The sequence below is a fragment of the Anomaloglossus baeobatrachus genome, chromosome 4, assembly GCF_048569485.1.
Source record: "Anomaloglossus baeobatrachus isolate aAnoBae1 chromosome 4, aAnoBae1.hap1, whole genome shotgun sequence".
NCBI classification, from domain to species: Eukaryota; Metazoa; Chordata; class Amphibia; order Anura; family Aromobatidae; genus Anomaloglossus; species Anomaloglossus baeobatrachus.
Window position 1 is genome coordinate 58,263,978 of NC_134356.1, and position 23,064 is coordinate 58,287,041.

Here is a 23,064-nt window from a genome sequence, read left to right on the forward strand (position 1 = left end):
TGCAACAGCGGAATTTACATGGCCACGGCAGTGAACGCACCTTTTCCTGCCACCATTGGAGGGTCCATGACGCAAACACGAGGAGCCGATGGTTGCCATGATATCATGTGATAACTCCTGTCGCTATCATAACTAATTTCCTGTTAGAGCCGACAGAGCAGCGGCTGTAACAGGAACGCAGCATTTCTGCTGATCAGAGCTGTGCAGCTGATCAACATAAATGAACAAGCGATCAGACTAATGATTCTTATAGTCCCCTATGGGGATTAGTAAAATTTTAAATAAGTAAAAAAAAAGTTTTAAAACAATAAAAAAATAAAAGTTCAAATCACCCCCCATTCAACCCATTGAAAATTAAACAATAAAAAAATAAAAAAATATACACACATTTGGTATCGCCACGTTCAGAAATGCCCGATCTATTAATCTGAATGGAATTTTTGCCCGCTACGCCGTTTACCAAACTCCAAAGTCACTTTTTTTTTAGTCGTCGCAAATTTTGCGCAAAATGTAATAACAGGCGATCAAAACGGCGCATCTACGCAAAAATGGTAGTGTTAATTACGTCAGCTTAAGACAAAAAAGTAAGCGATGAATGAGCCCCATATCCCAAAAAATGAGAACACTATGGGTCGCGGAAAATGACATAAAAAGTGCGCCACTCTTTTTGGACAAGCTTCTGAATTTTTCATTCATTTTCATTTCCATCCCTTAGGTAAAAGTAAACCTATACATGTTTAATATATCCGAACTTGTACTGACCTGAGGCATCGCACGAACACATCAGTTTTACCATATAGTGAAAAGTGTGAATAAAATACCCCAAAAATAATTGTGCAATTGCACTTTTTTTGCAATTTTTCCAAACTTGGAATTTGTTTGCCGTTTACAGTACACTAAATGGTAAAACTAATGATTTTGTTCAAAAGTACAACTCAACCCACAAAAATCAAGCCCCATATGGCAAGATTGATGAAAAAAATTAAAAAGTTATGGCTCTCGGAAGAAGGGGAGCAAAAAACAAAAACAAAAAGAGGAAAATTGCCCGGGGGTGAAGAGGTTAAGATATAGCACAAAGCTTCTAATGTCTACTAATGAAAAAAATAAAATAAAATGATGTTTACTCTTTAATATGCCAAAATAATCGCAGCCAGATAACACTGCTCCAAAAAATTAGCTGACCCCAGTACAACTGTCTTCCCATGAGTTTAGACACCAAGTCCAAGCTACATGTGCCCAGACCATCAAGGTAGTTTGTGCAACCAAAAAGGTCCAAAATCCAATGGCCAACATTGACATCTATGACATTCATATGACCTAACAAGGTATATGGACAAATATTATTTTACTAAGAAAACCAACATAAAAAATCGGTATTATATATCATTTATGAATTTTAATAAAAAGCTGATCAAAGCAAATTTGCTAATAACCATGTAACAAATCAGTTTGAGGGGATTGAGATAGTTCCTTATCTACATGTGCTAGGATTTGAGACTTAACAGTAAAACATTGGTATCAACAATGTGAAAGAAGAAGTCAACCAGAAAAGATGTGGGTGTTAATGCAAGAGGGAAGAAAACCAATTTCCTTATGCAACATGTTTCCTGAGTCTTACGAAGTGTCCTAACAGTACACGCACCATTTCTCTCCATTTTTACATTGCTCCTCAAGTCTCACTTCCTTATCTCTACTGGTAGGAGATTTTCTGCTGAATTATCAAAAATGCTTTTCCCCAGAAGTTGCGGGTTTTTTCTTGTAAGTCTTGCAAAATAGTGTCTAACGTGAAACACTATGATATCTCAGTAGGAAAGCAAACTTTACAATGTACAAGACATTGATGTTGCCATCAACTTTTAGTTTTTTCGTCCTTCTGTCCCATTACGGGAAATTGTGAGACAACTACTTTCCCTGGCTATTTAATTTTTATCTAAAGAAGGCGTCATCACCGTAATGTCATCTCGCCAGGAAATCTCCAACTTCAGTAGAGGGTGTTTGACTTTAACATTGATGACCTATCCTTAGGTCATCAATATCTAAACGGGGAAAGGACACTTGTCCCCTCCATAGATCAGCTGTTCCTGGTACCGCCGCCGGTCATAACTGAATGTTTGCAGAGTTGCACAGCTATGCCAACTGTGTAGTGTCCACAGATGGGTACTGCACATATGCCCCCTACTCAAATCAATAAGGAGCGGAAGTTCAACACATGGCTGCAGCCTCCATTCCGTTGACAGTGCAGGGCTGTGCAATTTCGGCCACCGGCGGCACAAGGAACAGCTGATTGGTGGGGTACTGGGTGTTCCTCATCCACAGATTAGACATTGATGACCTATCATCAATGTTAAAGTTTTGAGCAACAGCTTTAATCTCTCAATCTCTACAAATTAGAAACTATTATAACTCGAGAAGTTGATCTTCTTCCAAAACAGAATTCTTAAGAAGTTCTAACTTGTCATAATACAACAGATTGGCAACAGAGCAAAATAAAAGGCGCTTTACATGGAGCGACATTGCTAGCGTTGGCACCCGCCCCCGTCGTTTGTGCGTCACGGGCTAATCGCTGACCATGGCGCACATTCTTGCTTGTCCGTGTCACACGTACAGCCCTCCCTAACGATGTTGCTGTGGGCGGTGTACAACCTACCCTGAAAGGGGGAGGTTCGTTTGGCATCACAGCGACATCACAGAGTGGGCTGCCAAGAGAAGTGGAGGGGCGGAGAGCAGCCGCATCTCCATCACTCCCACCTCGGTGCTCGTTGAGGACACAGGTACGCTGTAGTTCGTCGTTCCCGAGGTGTCACACATAGCGATGTGTGCTGCCTCGGGAACGACGAACAACCTGCGTCCTCAACAACCAACGATTTTTTGAAAATGAACGACGTGTCAACGATGGACGATTTGGTGAGTATTTTCCATCGTTAATGGCCACTCGTTGGTGTCACACGCAACAATGTCGCTAATGATGCCGGATGTGCGTCACGGAATCCGTGACCCCGGCGATATATCGTTAGATACGTTGTTGCGTGTAACGGGGCCTTAATTCCAGAAATTAAAGGAATTTGTGCTGCTCCAAAAGGTTATCATTAGATGTTTTTACAATAGGTAGAAGTATATTTTAAAAAATCATGAAAAAATGCACATAGAGAGCATCTATGTAGATGTAGAGTGAAGCCGGCGGTGATAGGGTACAGGGTTCCAAATACGTAACAGCCTCACATGAGCCCCGATAGAATGAGTGGCGACACCGCTGGGACAAAAAAAGGAGAAGACAAAAATACAATACACCATAGCTGTACCACGCATACCAAAATCATACATTGATCTATGCCGCTTGGCAAAAATGGTCAAAACTGATCATGAGTTTAGATTAATGGAATTAGTATCTTCTGTCTTCCTGCTTCAAACGGAAAAAAAATTCTGAAGGACTTTTTTTCCATTTTAAAAATAAACATCAAATGGAAACCGTGTAAATCAATGTGGCCCATCAGCTTCCGCTAGAAAAAGGAATGCACAGGATGAAAATTCCATTTATCTGTTCTAAGTGAAGCTATATTTTTTTGTAATATGCAATGTTTACGAAAAAACTGACATGTGAACAGAGCCTAAAGAAAAAATATGTTGGTATTTTTTAAACTATTTTTTGCTATTTATTAATTAATTATTATTATGTATTAATTATTGTGGTCATTAACTCATCAATCCAATAATAATAATGAAGTGCCGGTAAAGCTGACCACTGAGCTACAGAAATCCGGAGGTATTAATCTATATTGTCTGCTCAACAGGCATTTTTCATATGGGTAAAAACAAGAAAAATATTTTATGAATATGTTTATAATAAAATCCTGATCTAAAGGGACCCTGCCACTGAATTCATATCGACCAAACTACCGGCAGCATAAATTAGACACCATCCTCAAACCCTTATTACAAACATCTGCACCCCCTACCCTGCTGCTGGTGTCACTCATTGCTACTATCTCCAGCCTTACCCTTACGACGTCTTCTGTCACAGATTCAGATAGCTGGCGCTGCACTCACATCTCCCACAGCATCTATCACCCAGGATCCAGGATGTCTTTAGAGGGGACAAGGATGCAAGAAACTGTAATAAGTAACTGCAGCGCTGCCCCCTGAACATGACAGCACACATATTAGAAATAGGCAACTTAAATGTACTGTTCCATTTAATTAATGTATATGGCTGTAAATTTAAAAAACAGCATTTTATATGACATTTTCAACATAATATTGAAAATTTTGTAAATATATTTGCTTGTTATTCCTTCTGCATATAAACCCCCTGATTGTTGCACCCTAGGCCATGACCTAGGTTGGCATTACAGAAAATCTAGCCCTGTATAGTGTGCAAATAGTGTTTCCCTCATAATAAAAGCCACAAGAACAAAACACAGCCTAAACTACAAAATCATTTTTGCCTGTCCCTGACAATATGATTAAACCAACTTTCACAGTAAGAAAGAGGAGATATTGTCAGGGACTTCAACACATGCAAAAGTGATTTTGTAGATTGCTATGCCTTGTCCTTGCGGCTTTTATTATGTGGGCACAACTATTGCCTGCTATATAAAAGAATCAAGGATATATGTGTTCACTGGTTACAGGTCTTGGTAGCCCTAAATTAATAAAACATGTTTCAGGAAAATCCCAAGTGATAAAACAATGCTTACCTTTGCTGTTGTTGTATGGGATTTTAGTCCTGAAGAAGGAGACTAATCTCCGAAACACGTAGGAAAATAAAATTACTCCTTTTAACAAGACTTGGACTGGATTCCACTTGTTTAACCCTTTCTTTGCCCTGGCCTTTCCTGGTATTGAAAGCATTATGAAGGCAAAGTCTGAAGTAGATAGACTGGATTACATATACGAATGCAATCGGTGCTCTAGGTACGAATGAGCGCAATGATCTGAGTGCATTTCTGCAAAAATAGTGCACATCTTTTCATATTGTCTAATACGGCACTATAGATGCGCCTGGCTATATGACTTGTATATTCACTTTAAAAACACTTTCTTCTGTTTGTATATTTGTTTTTAAATGGAGGGGTGTAGTTTGTTCCGTTGAGTGAATAAACAGATGCGCTACCTGGGTGTTACTTCAGACCAAGATGAAGCGCTTGCTTGGTACGAAACGTCTGTTGTCCATATATTGTGCGATGGCACTCACTACCATACTGTTATTTTTAATTATTTGTAAATAAAGTCTTCTGAATTTTATGCATGGGTGAGTGCCGTATTTCTCTTTGCTTTATTCCGTCTTCCTTCTTAGACTTTAATCCTGGACCTGTAAGTTATAAACTTTACTCATTTCTTTCTCTCTTTCTGCTGCACTAGCCATACATTTTTTTAAAAAATATAAAGCATATAAAGATACCATGGCCAGTGATTGTAGCGGGCAGCACTGGATGTGTCCAAACATGACTGGTAAGTATAGCAATGACTTCCCCGGTAAGGGCTCTTCTATATGTGACTATCATAGAGTGTTATATGAAGTCTTTGTCCCAGAGATTAGAAACGGGTTCTCAACAAATTTTTTTCCTTGGGGTCTCCAGTAACTAGGCTCCAATCACAATCGCAAGGGGCCTCAACAACTTTTTTTTACTAGGGTCTCCAGTAGATAGGCTCCAATCATAATCACAATGGGATCTCAACAACTTTTTTTCCTTGGGGTCTCCAGTAACTAGGCTCCAATCATAATCACAATGGGCTCTCAATATTTTTTTCTCTGGGGTCTCCAGTAACTAGGCTCCAATCACAATCACAATGGGTTCTCAGCAGCTTTTTTTCCCAGGGTCTCCAGTAGATAGGCTCCAATCATAATCACAATGGGTTCTCAGCAGCTTTTTTTTCCCGGGGTCTCTAGTAGATAGGCTCCAATCACAATCACAATGGGTTCTCAGCAGCTTTTTTTCCCAGGGTCTCCAGTAACTAGGCTCCAATCATAATCACAATGGGTTCTCAGCAGCTTTTTTTCCCGGGGTCTCTAGTAGATAGGCTCCAATCATAATCACAATAGGTTCTCAACAACTTTTTTTCCTTTGGGTGTCCAGTAGATAGGCTCCACTCACAATCACAATAGGTTCTCAACAACTTTTTTTCCTTGGGGTCTCCAGTAACTAGGCTCCACTCACAATCACAATAGGTTCTCAACAACTTTTTTTCCTTGGGGTCTCCAGTAGATAGGCTCCAATCATAATCACAATCGGTTCTCAACAACTTTTTTTCCCGGGGTCTCCAGTAGATAGGCTCCAATCACAATCACAATCGGTTCTCAACAACTTTTTTTCCTTGGGGTCTCCAGTAATTAGGCTCCAATCACAATCACAATGGGTTCTCAACAACTTTTTTTCCCGGGGTCTCCAGTAGATAGGCTCCAATCACAATCACAATGGGTTCTTAACTTTTTTTCCTTCAGGTCTCCAGTAATTAGGCTCCAGTCACATTCTCAATCACATTATCAACAAGTTAGAGGGGAATCAAGAAACAGCTTCCTACAAATTTTGGGCCCATTTTACCTCCTTTGGATTCACCGAAATATGACTCACTATTATTATTTATATACTGCCGATATATTGTGCAGCTGTGTACAGACATGGTCACTCTGTCCCCATAAAGGCTCTACATTCCATATCAATATGTCTTTATATTGTGGAAGGAAACCAAAGTAAACATGGGGAGAACATACAAACTCTATGCAGATGTTGTGCTTGGTGGAACTTAGGTCTAGAGAAGGGAGAATTGATTCTGAAGACTCTGGACCATCAGTCAGGTCACTAATCTGTGACTGCTTGATGGGAGACCAGTGAATCTCCTTACCTCCTGACATTCCTGGCTCTCTTTTTGATTATCCAGACCGGTTATCACTATTGTGTGATGCACACACGACATTGCACCAGTCAGGCTAAACAAAAAAAGAGTCAGGAGTGCCAAAAGATTCGTGGATGTCTCATCCAGCGATCATAGATTACTGTCCTGGTTGATGCTCTCTAAATTGATTCTCCCATCTCTACCCAAGACCTCAGCACTGCAAAGCAACAGTGCTAACCACTGAGCCACCTTGCTGCCCATTATTATGCATCTTATAAATACTAACTCCCTGTTTGTACAGGTTTAAAAAACCAGGACTCTGAGCCAGCTGGAAGTGAAGAAGTTATACAACCTGGCAGTCGCGTCAATTTAACATGCGTTGGAAATGGACCTGTGAAATGGATTATTCAAGGAAAGGAAAACAAAGATAACAACAATGATCTGATTGAAATTGAAAAAGCTACATATAAGGACACTAAAAACTACACCTGTGTGTACGCTTCCTCCAACTCTACAGAACATGCAACAGTGCATCTCTTCATAAAAGGTAACAGTAAACAGAATATAATATTCCCTCAATTAAATAAATATTTAATTTATACAGCTAAACTGATTCCATTATGTGGATATCTGACAACTCAACTAAAAGTCTGGGAGGTTCCATGAGTCCTCCAATAGTCAAGGCAGAGTTGGTAAAACTTGTAGGTGTTGCTAAAGCCTCGTGAGCAACCACTCCCCTTCCTTTTGAAAGATTCTTGTGCGTAATGCCTGTTCTCCATCATCAGAGTGCCAGATACACTAATAACAGGTGGCAAAGAGGGGGTGGGTATGAAAAAGATTATGATTATACATAAGACAAATAAAGAGTTTGTACCAAAATTGCAATTTTGGTACAAAAATTACACTAGACTATTACACTAGACTTCTCTCTAACTAGTGTTAGGATGCTCAATAGGTGAGGTAGACCCTCCAAGCCCAAGACCTGGGTGGGGTGGGCACCAGACCATGGGCGTGGGTACATTAGGCAGCTGAAGCATGTGGGAGACAGATAGCAGAGGTACTAGAAGCTGCAGACACATAAGAAACATCCTAGAGACTGCAGACTGGTAGCTGTGGTACTAAAAACCACAGACAGGCAGGAGACCTCCTGAAGACAACATACAGGAAGCTGAGATACTAGAAACCGCAAGGAGGCATGAGACATCCTGGAGACCACAAACAGGTTTCAGAAATCTTGAAAGCCACAGGCAAATAGGAGATGCCTTGATGACCGAAGCCAGATAGCTGTGCGCAGGTAAAGTAAAAGTCGTTGGAGCACTCAATTCTGAATACCAAGACACAGGAGGTGTCATGGTAACCCTAGGAAGATCATTACATGGGAGCACGCCGTACGACTTGGAAAACCTGACGTGGAGCACAAAAAGGTTTAGCAGTCCAGTGTCAAGGAAGTAGAGTCCAGACCCGGGAGATGTGTGTAACAACTACTATCCACATCTCCATTTAATGCATATGTGACTGAAGGAGATAGCCAAGGACAGAACTCTCATGATCATTGCTCATCTTAGGCGGGCTTTGCATGTTGCGACATCGCAAGCCGATGCTGCGATGTCGCACGCGATAGTCCCCGCCCCCGTCGCAGGTACGATATCTTGTGATAGCTGGCGCAGCGAAAATTTTCGCTACGCCAGCTTCACATGCACTCACCTGCCCTACCGTCGCTGTGGCCGGTGACCCGCCTACTTCCTAAGGGGGCGGGTCGTGCGGCATCATAGTGACGTCACAACGGCAGGCGGCCAATAGCGGCGGAACATCCCGCCCACCTCCTTCCTTCCGCATAGACGCCAGCGGCAGGTAAGCTGATGTTCCTCACTCCTGCGGCGTTATACACAGCGATGTGTGCAGCCACAGGAGCGAGGAACAACATCGTACCTGTCGCGGCAGCATAATTATGAAACAGTCGGAGCCTGCAACGATGATACGATAACGACGCTTTTGCGCTCGTTAATCGTATCATCTAGCATTTACACACTACGATGTCGAAAGTGACGCCGGAAGTGCGTCACTTTCGATTTGACCCCACCGACATCACATGTGCGATGTTTCAACATGCAAAGCCACCCTTAGACTGGGCCGCCAGCAATCAGCAACTTATTGACTAACCATTGGTTAGTTAGATGATAAGTTGCAATTCTAGTCAGTCCCTTTATATCCCTTTAAGTTTTTATACAAAAATAGGAAAATGAAAGCATAAAAGTATTAAGCATGGGTGTAACTGCAAGGGATAATGAGGAAGCACTTAATCTAGAACCTGGTACATGATGGCCTCAATGGTACTTCTACCAGAAATATTCATGATCAGGGGCCGGGTACAACCAGGAATATTAGGTTAAGTTTCTGATATTTCCCAAAAATAATCTCTTCATACTGTATGAAAATATTTTGTATATTTGTGATCTTTAGATAAACTCCATGAGGATTAGGCTATTTAAAATTCTGTAAGTTTTTATTCAAAGGGGTTGTATGAGATTAGAAAAAAGCCTAATTCTTTTTAACTCTGAAACAGCACCCCTCTTCTCCATGGGGAATTACTGCAATTTGGTCCTATTTTTTATGTTATACTAGTCATTAAGTATCATTCATATTTTCTCTTCATTTCACAGATTCATCCAACTACTGGAATTCCCTTCAAGGATATATTATGAATTTTCAGGAAGGGCAGAATGCCCTCATTCCGTGTCTGTTAACAGATCCTTCAGTTCCAAACTCTGCTGTTTCATTTGAGCCATTAACAAATTTTGTAAAAAAACTAAATACATCATTTGATGCCAAGAAAGGTTTTACAATTTGGAATATTCAGATGGATCTTAATGGAAATATATTTAAGTGTAGTGCCAAAGTGAACGGCATTAAATATTACAGCAACAAAGTGAAGATTTACATCAGCAAAAGTAAGAAGAAATATATAATACAATAATTTAATTGTAGTGATTAGTTTAAAGGGGTTCTACAATACTTTAAGTGTTAAACAAAATTTTGCCAGGTTTGATGTAAAAAATAAGAGGGAACTATATTGACCTCCAAGACCTGTGCTGCTCCGGTACTTGGTCCTGCATCCCTCACTGGTTTCCTGGCATCAACATCCAGTGGGAAGCATCATGTGATCACTGCAGCCAATCAGTAGCCACTGACAGGCTACAGTCTCAGCCAATCGGTTTTATGCTAAGTTTGAAAGAACATGAATTTTCAGATCACATGAACTATCAAAATCATCAATCTAAAATGTCATGTCATGTACTGTATGTCAGAACTTAGCCTAAAAGCACCTTCATTGTGGTGCAATTTGCAATAGCTATACATTTCTAGGCAGTTTTGAGGACACAAGGATCCAAAAGAACCTATGTCATTGTAAGAGTGGTAGACTGTTGTGGTTCTGTTCCTACCAGTAAAGACACCAATCGCATCATTATGTTGTCAAGTAGTGTAACGAGAATAATGTCTTACGTCTTTTGTAAATTTTGTACTGTACTGTACTGTAGAGTTAAGCTGGGGAGTGCTGGAACTCCCAGGACCAGTAAGATCTGAAGCAGCCCAGTGGGAAGTGAGACTGTGTCTGAATATGCGTTGTACAATTGCAATGTGATGGAAGATTTGTGATCTCTATCTGGAGTGTAAAGTTATTTCTGAAAATAAACCGTCAAGTAAAGTGCTGTTGTTTTAAATTAACTCTTGGTCTCCTTGTGAGTACCAGCCATAATCTGATGCTGGCCATGAAGGCAAATGGGGTGAAGAGAGATTGCCGAACGTGGGGCCTGATATTGGACGTTCACCAGAGGATGATTCCATTCACACAATGGAGTTGGAAGGAAGGACCCAGCCTCTCACTCCACCCTTATCACAAGTAGAAAACTATAGATAAAGAATTTGGCTCATTAGCAACCTAGGAGGCATCAGTATAACAAAGGCGAAACCAAAGTGGGCAAGTACCCGAGCTGAAGCGGGATCGGACACTTCACCAGCGGAGTGGTGCTGAATGTTGGATACTAGAGGAGTTGTACATTGGTATAACCCACTGGGTGAACATGGCTCTATCCGGGAGTTTGGATCCGGTTATCTTGTCTATGTGGAACAGGAAGCAGTGGAAGTGGGCACCTGCATCGGCAAAGTCCATTTGAGAGAGATCTACAAGTGATGTTCATGAAGATAGATGGCCCTGTAGATGGTTAGCTTGATGCACGGGTACCCTAAATTAATTTATCATTTCTACCTTTTTTTACGGCCTAGAGAGGCACTGGGAGAGAGCTGAGGGAGCTGAACAGCCTGGAGGTGAAGTGTGGGTGCCAAAATAGGAATAAAGGAATGGCATCAGATGCCTATAGGCCCTTGTTGTGTTGACTACACCCTTGATGGTGACAGTTTCCAAGTCCCTGACTTGTCATGAATCCGGGACTCCTGACTGTTAACCACATTCGGTTGAAGTTTTATTACCCCAGCCCCCCCTGATTTCAGAACTTTGAGCAGTGAGAAGGTGCTACATCCTTCACCCTGGACTTTGCCCTGAACCTGAACCAGCTATGGACTTTATCCTAACCCCCTTGGACTGTGCCCTATACTGTACCCCTATATGGACTTTGTCAGGAGGGGAATGAATGACCCACTGTCTCAACTGGGTTGAAAACAAAGGTGACTGGGCCCTAGCACTGAAAGGGCTGCCAGTTGTGTTGGCCTGAGGGCCCTAGTTAAAAGAACTTGAACTCTGTACTTCCTGTATCTCACCCTAGTGGCACTAGGTCCATGCTGACTGTAAGGGAAGAGGACAAAATCCACCCTCTAGAGAAAAAGACTTATTTATGTTTCACGTGGCATTGATTGGTGTCTTACAGGTGTTCAAATGGTCGAGGATGACCATTGTTAAGGACAGGAGAAATGTAAGGGTGGTGGACTGTTACAGTTGTGTTCATACCCCGGAAGACACCAATCATATCTATATCTATGTGTTGTCATGTAGTGTAATGTGAATAATGTCTTGCGTCTTTTGTAAATACGGTATCATGTGGCATGTAATGTAATGTGATGTATTGTAATATGTTCCTGTGTAGTGTATAATGTAAGGTATAGCGTATAGTAAGTATTGTATGTGGTAAGGTGGGCCTAGCACGTGAATAGGAAGTTATCAGACTGTAGGGTAAGTAATAGATAAGTGTTGGGACTAGCCCTCAATGGCAGGGGTAGTAGATAGAGTGAGAGATGGTTCATTCTAGAAGTGTCACTACAGTGAAGATCTAGTGAGTGAAAGTGACGGACATATTATCGGTTGGTCATGAAGGTCGCATGCAGTGGGTGGTTTGTGGTAGCAAAGAAAAGAAAGAAGACGGGAGATGACGTAGCATGATTCTGAGTGTTGATCGAGACATGGAGAGAGAACAATGTGACGGCTTGAGATCAACTCTCCAACGGAGAGGCCCCAGACAATAGGAACCAGAGGACAGGACTTTTGTCACCAGACCCCTTAACTGTCAAGGTAATGGGTTGTTCTTACTGGCCCAGGATTGAAGTGGCCAGGCCTCTTAACTATCGAGTTAACAGGTTATCCTTACCGGCATGTGAATATAGTTGACCACCTTAGCAGATTTTCCCCCAAGCGTCCAGGAGCACAAGGTTCAAGTCTGGTCATACTAGGACCCTTAAGGAGACTAGATGTGGAGCCACTGGACGAGATGGAGACCATTACAAACTGTACTGTAACATTGGGTTGGGTTTTGCTGGAACTCAGATGACCAGTAAGATCAAAAGTAACCTGATGGGAACTGAGATTGTGTCTGACTATGCCTTGAACAAATGTAATTTGCTCAAAAACATGTGCCCGCTATCTGAAGTGTAAAGTTGTTGCTGAGAATGAACTGTCGAGTAAAGGGCTGTTGTTTGAAACAAACTGTTGGTCTTCTTGTGAGCATGCATGTTCAGTAGTGTGCGGCCTACATGGGTTCACAGCCCACACAACACAAGTCCACAAACCCAGCCAAGACAAGTTAGTTCATGTAGCGTGTCATGGCTTCTGGAGTCAATCCCTTGCCCACACTCACAACTACCGCCTCGCACCACTCTACATTATGACACATCCTCAGAAGACCATCGTGTCACCTTTAGTGGTATTTTAATTATTTCCAAAGCTTTTTGTGTACAAGAGATCACACCTTCAGTTTTCTTCCTGTTTAGAGCCAATTATACCATCAATTTCTCTGACATCCCATGAAAATATCAGAATTCAAGGCGAAGACTTCAGCTTGACCTGCATCGCAACTAGTAATGTTAAGACAAATGTAATCACATGGATGCACAATACAACAAGAGTAAGTACACCACAGGCAACGCTATTCTTGTTTTTCTATATTATGGGAATTTTTAGGTATAAACACTGTGCCAACGTAAAGTCATTGAAAATTTTAGTGCGTGACATGTTTGCACACAGATATGTTTTTGTTTTTTTTTTTGCTGTTTTAGTTTTCTGTTGTCACTTTTTAATAGTGATGGAAAATTGGGCAGGATTTAGCTGAATGGGCAGGCCTTTCAAGCTGAACTTATAATTGCCAAATTCATATCGGGGCATGTGCCTCTTAATAAATGTGGTTCATCTTACTCCCGTGAACAGCACAGTGGCTCAGTGGTTAGCGCTGTTAGAACTAAAATTTACAACCTAATTATTTCTTGCACAACTGGGGTCCTAGGTTCAAATCTGGGTTTCCAATTGGCTAGTCCATGAAAATAGGGCAGTTGGTTCAAATTGGTTCCACCAAAGATAACATCTGTGAGGAGTCTGTATGTTCTCCACGTATTGGGTTTTCCCCGGTTTCCTTCCACACTCCAAAGACCTACTGATAGGGAAATTTTGATTATGAGCCCCTATGGGGACACTGGCGGTGTCTCTAAAGTATTATAAAATTAATAGCTCTTTATAAACTAAGTAAAATAAATAAATATATTTCGTTTCAGCTTACACTATAGTAAATTTACTAAATTTAAAGAAAAAGTAATAACTGTAACATTGTTTTCTTTTATAGATTTTACAAAGACGAAAAGAAAATATTGATACGGAAGATGATATTTGGACTAAAACTTCAAACCTAATTATTTCAAATGTGGCGTTCACAGACAGTGGGAATTACACCTGTATTGGTCAAAACGATGGGGGATCCAACAGTAGTTCTGCAAGTCTCCAAGTTATAGGTACCAGGACAAGAGCTACACGAAAAACAGAATACACACATCACATTATACATATGAGCCATGAATCCTAAAGACGGTGATGGTCAACAGAAAGGTTCACTCTCACATATGGGATTCACTCTTTGAATTCCCGTAAAAACTCAGTTAAGAATCACATGTACAATTTGACGTGTGAAAGCCATGTATTAGTTTAAAACTTAAAAAGTTATTCATAGATAGAGGGTTGGGAACATTTACAGATAATATTGATTCTCCTACACTCCACCTACGTAGAAGGTCACACTTTGTGGTCCCATACACAACAGTTATCTACTATCCACAGGGTAGAGACTTTGCAATCTCCACCGATCATAGGGCTGAAGATTTCAAAGTTCCCTGTGTGACTGAAGTGTTCGAGTGCATGCGTAACCCCTGCTCCATGTACTGTCCTTGAAGATAGGGTCAAGCATAGAGGATGGAGCAATAGTCACATGTGACGCCCTGGGCAAGCCAGGGGTCACAGGTCATCACACCACCACACCCTACACCCCAGTTAGGAACATCAAAGCTAAACCAAAATCCTTGTTGCCTTCCTCCAGGAGCTGGTGTTCACACCAGGGGGTGGGCCAGGCGGTTGGCTCCGCACACCGAGGAGTTCACAGCTCTGGAGGCGGGAAGAACCAGGCAGTTGAAGTCTAGCTGAGGGCTAGAGTGGAGTCAGCTCAGGGAAGAGCTAGAGTGAGGAGTAAACAAGCAGATGAGTTTAGGAAGTGAAGGTAGAAGGAAGTGAAGTGGTAGAGGAGCTGGAGTAAAGGAGTAAAAGCGAGAGTAGTAAAGCCTGAAGTTGGTCCGGCTGTGTGCCCGGACCGAGACAGCAAGGTCAGCAGACGGCGGTGATTGTCAGCAGGGGTGACTGCTCGGAGGTTGCTGGAAGGACCGCGGACGGGTAGTGGCCCGGCGGTCTGGAGCAGTATACGAAGAACAGTCAGCACCAGGGCAGGGGCCTCTCGGATCCCGGCAAGGCTAGGAGTCGCCATAATTTGCCAAATCCGTCAGTGAAGGGGACGTCTGTCTCCAAACAACCAAGTCCCGATTGAAGGCAACAGTCCGACCGTTACAGAGAGACACCGCAACCGCCAGGGCACCAGTTTCTCAGGGCCAGCGCCTGCGGGCAAAGTAGGGCTCCTCCGGCCCATATCAAAGCCGGGGAGCGGGTTACCGGTGGGAACCCATCGCAACCATCATCAACATAGGTGCAGGACAGAGGGACCGTCACCGTCACCTACTGGGGAAAGCAAGTGCAGCCGTCCGTGGGAACCGTCTTTCCAGCCGTGTGTTTTACCGAGAACGGTGTCATCGTCTCAGGCTGAGTGAGTACCACAGTGCCACAAGGCACAGCGCTGCCCCCGCGTCCCTGCGCCCACCAAGCCCTGCATCTCCCACCTCATCACTGGGCCCCGGGATCACCAACCCCTACCCACGGAGGAGCAACACAACAACTAGCTGCTTCCTGTCATCACTCCCGGGATCCTCATACAGAGCAGCGGTGGTGCCAACAGATCACCACAACCGTGGGTGGCGTCACGGACAACAAACTATATCCCAAAACCCAATCCCCTTTCACTCACGGGCGAGGAGCGCCGCTAGAGTCCCCGGGATCCGGCCCATCGCTCGAGCCACCGAGCAGCAGCAGGCCGCAGCAGCCGCGGCAGCCGGACCCGAGCAGTAGGGAGAGCACGGCGTCCCCTCCTCCGCCCGCGACACACACATCTACATTTGCACTCCATTAACACAAGAGACTTTGAGACCCTATTCTCAGGATCTCTAAAGGTTCCCAGGAGTCAAGCTCCCAGCCATCATACATCATATACTTGTCAACTAATTCATCCTGCCCAAAGTACGGAAAGCATGAATCAGAGATTGGCAGGTATATTTTTCAATAAAACACTTCAGTTTGAAGATCCTGCCAGGTACCATAGAGAGATATTGGACTAATCTGGTGTCGCCCCCGGCTGGCTTTCCCCAGCATCACTCCAGGTAATTGACAGGTCTCTCTCGTTCTAAACACATGATAGACCAAAGAAACCAACCAAAGCAGTGGAGGGGCCAGCCGTGTTCTGCGCTGGATTAATTTAGTCTCTGCCTATGGTCCTTGCCCAGTTTCTCCCAGCACTGCTCTAGTTGATTGACATGTCTCTTCTGTGTGTATATAGGGATAGATCTGTCAATCATGCATTCTCTGATTCATATTTTGGGCAGCCTAAATCAGCTATAATCACTTATTTTATGGGTTTGTGATAAATGTTTTTTTATTTGAAAGCCCTTTTAAGTTTGGCTTCAAAATTTGCCCACGTACAGAATAAAGCAGGTCATTGAGGTAGGGGTTCGAAAACATGTAGCATTATATGCAACCCTCTCTGTGCCAATCGATGTCCTCCTCTCAGTCCCACAGGACATAATTAGCATATAAATTCCCATAAAATTCACAATATTCAATGATTGCACATGTAGAATTTCACTTTAGCGGGACCTTTTTCAAGGGCATATAAGGGCGTATAAGTAATTTTGGTCCCCAAGAGGTCTACAAGACTCCACCTAAATATTCACAGTAGAGATAATTTTGGTTCTTCTGATTCAATCAATAAAATAAACCATATTATTTTTTACAGAAAAAGCCTTTGTGAATTTATCAACATCACTGAACAGAAGTTTTACATTGTTCAAGGGCGTCACTATAGATCTCACGGTAGATATCAAAGCTTACCCAAGTCAACTGTCCTGGAGATGGCTACACCACAATGCCGGCAATACGAAGAATGTTAGTCTTCTATCAATATGGGAGGAGAAGGGACCTTACAGGTTAGTCTTCAACTTACAATTATGTGATTGTGAACGTTTTGATGACCAATCTGATAGTTATGTCATACTTAACGACTTTTCAGAAGTGATATCAGGGAGATTTCAAGAAGCTGGCACTGCTGTCAAAGATAAGAAATCCCCTAAGTGGTCACAGACGATATCCTGGTACTGGCCAGGGTATATGAAAGTCGGCAGTGCTAGCACCCAGGAGCGCCCCTAGGCCTTGTGCGCACGCTGCGTTTTTGCGCATTTTTTGGGTGCAGTTTGGTCCCAGCAAGGTCTGAGATTTCAGTTTTTCTGTCCGCACGTTGCAGCTTTTTTTTGGCTGCGTCTTTGTGTTGACCATAAAGATCTAGCATGTCAATTCTTTCTGCATTTTTGCCAGCGTTTTTAAACCCTTCCAGTCAATAGATTTGATGTAAAAAAAAGCAGTAAAACGTGGTAAAAAATGCATACCGAGGGTGCGTTTTTTTGGGACCAAAAACATGCATCTTTGTGGTCACCATAGCTTTAAACTTGTAAAAGTGATTATTTAGTCAGGACATGCCACAAAGAAGAAATTCTTATTGTGACGCCCTGGCAAAACTAGGTTGTCACAGAGCCTGTGCAAATCCACCAAAGTGCAGGCCATTCTCCTCCTTGGCACCAACACAGTCCCCTCACAGGTATACACCAGCCAATCAGGCCCTAGTCACTCCCCCCAGGACAATGGGAGGGATCGAGAAGAGCTTAGGAAGTGACAGAGTAGGGTTTAGTTTCATTTTCATCTGGAGTCAGTGGAGAGCTGTCAGGAGGGAGTTAGAGCTCCCTGGAAAGGGTGGTAGTCGGGGTTGGAGCCCCGGACCACCGGACAACTGGACTACCTCACTAGGTGGCAGTGAGGGCCACAGGCGACTGAGATCCGGTAGCGGGGAACCTGAGGTAGACCGGGCAGGGTTGTGGCCCGCTGGTGCCGAGAGCTGGGACCCGGTCCGGAGGCCGTTTCAAGTGGACTAGTCCAGACAAGAGAGAAAGACAGAAAGTGCAGAAGAAAGGGCCCCTGGCCGTATATCTGTGTGTGGCACCCGAATGCAACCGCTGGGGGCTACCGGTCACTGGCAACTTGGTTTACAATACAGACTGTGTGTGTGTTTACTGACCGTCCAAATCATCAGCAGCTCATCCAGCACCACGACAACCGAACTGTGAGTTTCCTGCTCCCTGCAATCCCTCACTGTTCCCTGGGCCCCGGTACTACACCTCCCCTACCCGTGGAGGGGATTCCACCTTGCTGCCCAGCTCCATCAGGCCCTGGCGTCCATTCACCAGGCAGCGGCGGTGCTACCAACTCTCACCGCAACCCACGTGTGGCGTCACTGACAAAACTCTGTCCCCTGTAAACAACCCCTTTTCACTCGTGGGCGACAGACGGCTGCGCGAGCCTCGGATCCGGGTGCCACTCAAGCCACAGCCACTGCCCGGATCCGAGTGCCTCGAGCGGCCCCCCGGTTGTGATCTGTCCCCCGCCCGTAACATTATTCATCCAAAAGTCTCCTCTTATTCCCACATGTTTTAGTAAAGTAGCCAATTATATCTGGTTTTTAAGGTTTAAAGCAAAAAGAAAATGCCTTATATGCATATATATAATATGTGGCACTTTTATTCCATATCATAGAGGTATTCGCCCCTAGAAATAAAGTATGGCTTCTTTGTGGTGAAAATCCATATAATATTGTGCTGTACAGAAGTGCCATATAGTGCTTTAAACTCTGCAGCTTTAGACATCCTTGTGCTGCTGATTACATACATTATACATGGTAGAAACACAGGAGATTTAGGGTTATTTCCTCCTTAAAAATAAAGTATGAGATATTACAATTTTTGTGCTTTTTTTAGGCACAGGAGTATTTTGACTCTGAATCGTCTAAACGAAAATGAGAGTGGGACATACACGTTCTTCGTAAATAATTCAGAAACCAGCGCTTCCTTGTCCTTCGAAATCATGCTGTACAGTAAGTTCTTTTCAGTTGTAAAGTTCCGATCCTGAAAAATGTTTTTTTGATACTTTATGTCCCCCTTCAATAAGCTGTAGATTGGTGTTGTCCCAGCTCCCTTCACTGGCTTCCCACTGCCCAATGACTCCAGTTCAAAACATTAACCATGACCTACAAAGCCATCCGCAACATGTCTCCTCCTTACATCTGTGAACTAGTCTACCTGCACACAACCTCAGATCCTCACAAGATCTCCTTTTCTACTCCTCTCTTATCTCCTCTTCCCACAATCGCATACAAGATTTCTCCCGTGCCTCCCCCATACTCTGGAACACTCTACCGCAGCATATCAGACTCTCTAGTACCGTGGAAAGCTTGGAAGACCCATCACTTCCAACAAGCCTACAACCTACATTAACCCTCAGTCCAGTACACCACTGCGCAACCAGCTCTGTCCTCACCTATTGTACCCTTACCTATTCCCTATAGACTGTGAGCCCTCGCGGGCAGGGTCCTCTCTCCTGCTGTACCAGTCTGTTTTGTATTCTTAATGATTGTTGTACTTGTTTTTTATGTATACACTTTTCACTTGTAAAGCACCATGGAATAAATGGTGCTATAATAATAAATAATAATAATAACTCCCAAGACCCTCTCCGGTCACTGAACCACATCAGACGCCCCCTAAATGGTATATCCTGAATGAGGCTCTAATGTCATACCGATCTGTTGCTTATGCATTCCAGAACCTCCAACTGTTGACATGAACACAGTAAATGGTACCCAGGAAATAAGATGCATATCACAAGGGTATACATTACCAACTATTGAATGGTTTCAATGTTTTGATACAAGGTAAGAACTGAAAAAAGTATTGAAAATATTACTTGAATAGATTTATTTAAAGTCATAAAGCAGTAAACACTGCAAAGCCCAAGAAAACAGATACATACTGAGCAGAGCACTGAGGGACACAAAAGTACTGAGCAGAACACTGAGGGACAGAAAAGTACTGAGCAGACTACTGAAGGACAGAAAAGTGCTTAGCAGAACACTGAGGGACAGAAAAGTACTGAGCAGAGCAAAGAGGGACAGAAAAGTACTGAGCAGAGTACTGGGGGACAGAAAAGTACTGAGCAGAACACTGAGGGACAGAAAAGTACTGAGCAGACTACTGAAGGACAGAAAAATGCTTAGCAGAACACTGAGGGACAGGAAAGTACTGAGCAGAACACTGAGGGACAGAAATGTACAGAGCAGAACACTGAGGGACAGAAATGTACAGAGCAGAGCACAGAGGGACAGAAAATTACTGAAAAGAGCACAGAAGGACAAAAAAAGTACTGAGCAGAGCAAAGAGGGGCAGAAAAGTACTGAGCAGAACACACAGTGACAGAAAAGTACTGAGCAGAGCACTGAGGGACAGAAAAGTACTGAGCAGAACACTGAGGGACAGAAAAGTACTGAGCAGAACACTGAGGGACAGAAAAGTACTGAGCAGACTACTGAAGGACAGAAAAGTGCTTAGCAGAACACTGAGGGACAGAAAAGTGTAATGATGAGCCAGGGGAGCCTCCGGCCTTGTAGTCGTGGCTGTAGTTTTCAGGCTTGTCCCTGGCTTCACCACTACCTCAAGGTCGGGGACTGACTTGGTGGGGCAGAGTGTGAGGGTGCATTCGCCGGACGATGTACAGACAATCTTCAGACAAAGGGTGCTGGTTACAAACGACATCCTTTATTGTACAACACGTTCCGGCAGTAAAATCAGGCACTTTCGGTGGAGCTGGGGGCAGCCTGCCCTAACGCACCCTCTGGTGGGGATATGCCCGGGGTACTCCACTTCGCCGGGCTCCCACTCTTTGGTTTCATGCACACCGGACCCACACCAGTGGCTTCACACCCTGAGGTTTCGTTCCACACCTTACTCTCCGGCGCCCCCTGCTGGTCCCGCTCACACACTCTGCCCCGCGATGTTCACACTCTTCCGTCCCGGATCCGAATCCTCGCACACACACACACACTCCCCGGTGATTCAGCCGGCTCCTCCTCCCCGGTGGCGACAGCCGTCCCACCCGGCCACTAGGGGTGCCCTAACACACTATACAATCATAAAAATCAAACATTTTTATTAATTACAATTCCAGGTTATCTCAGCTCCCTCCTGTAGGGGGTATGCTCACCCACTTCAAAAGTACTGAGCAGAACACTGAGGGACAGAAAAGTACTGAGCAGAACACTGAGGGACAGAAAAGTACTGAGCAGAACACTGAGGGACAGAAATGTACAGAGCAGAGCACAGAGGGAAAGAAAAAGTACTGAAAAGAGCACAGAAGGACAAAAAAGTACTGATTAGAGCAGTAGTCTGGGGGTAGTCTGCATAATTTAATTATTTTAAAAATTATTTTTGAAAATATTCAGTTAAGAACTTTGCAAGGTATTAAGTACATATACATTATATAGTATGATTGGTATCTCCTTGTAAGCACCTTGCAATATAATATATCTTCCCTGCAGGTCTAATATCTCTGATGTTATTTGTACAGGGCATGTTCCAGAGATTAGTAGAGCCACCTAGAGCCATTAGTAGTAGCTTTCTTCCTGATCTGTGAGGCTAAGTTAATTTTGGGAAATAAATGTTTGGCAAAATTGCATTTTCCACTAGAATTGAAATGGGTATCTTGAAAAACAAAAAAAAAACTACCGTATGTCCGCATGATGTGCCCATAGCTCATTGAGAACCAAACGTCTCTTAGTGTTAGAGTTGAGACCCTTTACATTTAGTGTTAATATTTCAGCCATTGCCCTGGTAAAAAAAAAAGCAATGCACATGACATTTTACCCAAGATAACATGAGAGATGACGTTCCGTTCTGAAGATCATCAAAGTCCAGACTCCCTTTGAAATGGCAAGAGGTCAACAGCACCTCATGTCCCACAGTCATGTAGGTAGAGATACAAGAGGACAAGGGAAGGACAAAGACATGACAGGACATCAATTCACAACAGACAGAATACAAAGATACCAATGGTTTTAGCCTGAAAAGAGGATAGAGAGGAGGGGAAAAACGAGTCTGTCCCCCCATCTCTCCTCCATGTGGACAGGGTACGCATACCCAACCTTTCCTGGTCATATGTTCAGGGAAGGAAGTGGGTGAAGAAAAAAAATCCCCTTTGTGGGGAGGTTGTGCTAAGAGTCACCCGACTATAGCACCTACCAATGGGTGTGGGACACTTTCTATCTTATCCTTCACCCACCATCCAAAGCAAAGAAAAATAGCAAAAAAATTGCCAAATTATTAGAGAGGATGTATAATCACAAACTTTAAAGTATTACACAGAAAGGAGCAGTCCAAGTATAGCTTCTGAAAGATGATGTGGAAAAAATTGCCACAGATAGAAAAAAAAAAAAAGGGCCAGAAAGACCCAGTCCCTCGACCTGAGCCCAGTCATGCTATCTCTAGAGAAGAGGGGCCTCTTTTCTTGGCTTCAACATTCTGCCAGACTGGTGGTGGTGATGTGGAAGGCGCGACCAAGTCCCCGTCTGCCAGGTCAGGGAGCGGGATTTCCAGGTCAGCAGAGAAAGCCAGAAGATCCTTGAAGCAGCGTAAAGTAGTTAACTGTCTGTTTCTCATGACTATAAGAGCGAACGGGTACCCCCAGCGATATTGTAGATTGTTATTCTTCAGTGCAGAGAGGAGTGTCTTCAGGTGTCTTCTCCTTTGTATAGTGATCCATGACAGATCAGGGTACAGTTGGATAGGAGCTCCATTATATTAAAGCTTGAGGAGGGTCTGAGGGTTGGAGACTTGAACTCTTTTGTTTGAAAATCATGGACGCAAGAAGTCACATCACGGGTTGGGATTGAGTCCACTTGGGGTGGAGGGCCCTGTGTGCCCTATCTAGCTTTATTTTCTGGGAGGGAATTTGATCAAGTATTGAATTGAAAACGGATTTGAGATCTGCGTACATGTCTTCTGAACTCTTTGCTTCAGGGATACCCTTCACCCTAATGTTATTGTGGTGCCCTCTATTGTCCAAGTCCTCCAGATATTTATTTGTCTCACCAAGTTTGACGCCCTGGCCTATCAGGTCGTCAGAGGGTATTGTGCAATCTGTCCTTCCGCACAGTATCCACCTCCTCCTTGGTTACGGGTCCCTGACGTTTGATGTTGCCAAGAACAAGCTAATCAAAATCCTAGGAA

The 23,064-nt window shown here is 43.5% G+C and overlaps 1 protein-coding gene across 1 annotated transcript in view; it reads left to right on the top strand.

The window, feature by feature from the left end:
- CSF1R (colony stimulating factor 1 receptor) overlaps positions 1-23,064 on the top strand; it is an 87,534-nt gene that overhangs the window by 23,476 nt on the left and 40,994 nt on the right. The window contains exons 2-8 of the mRNA XM_075344367.1: positions 7,133-7,378; positions 9,492-9,779; positions 13,045-13,178; positions 13,887-14,052; positions 16,701-16,890; positions 18,766-18,881; positions 19,610-19,718. Of these exons, the coding sequence (XP_075200482.1) occupies positions 7,133-7,378; positions 9,492-9,779; positions 13,045-13,178; positions 13,887-14,052; positions 16,701-16,890; positions 18,766-18,881; positions 19,610-19,718 (1,249 nt within the window). The remainder of the gene's footprint in view (positions 1-7,132; positions 7,379-9,491; positions 9,780-13,044; positions 13,179-13,886; positions 14,053-16,700; positions 16,891-18,765; positions 18,882-19,609; positions 19,719-23,064) is intronic.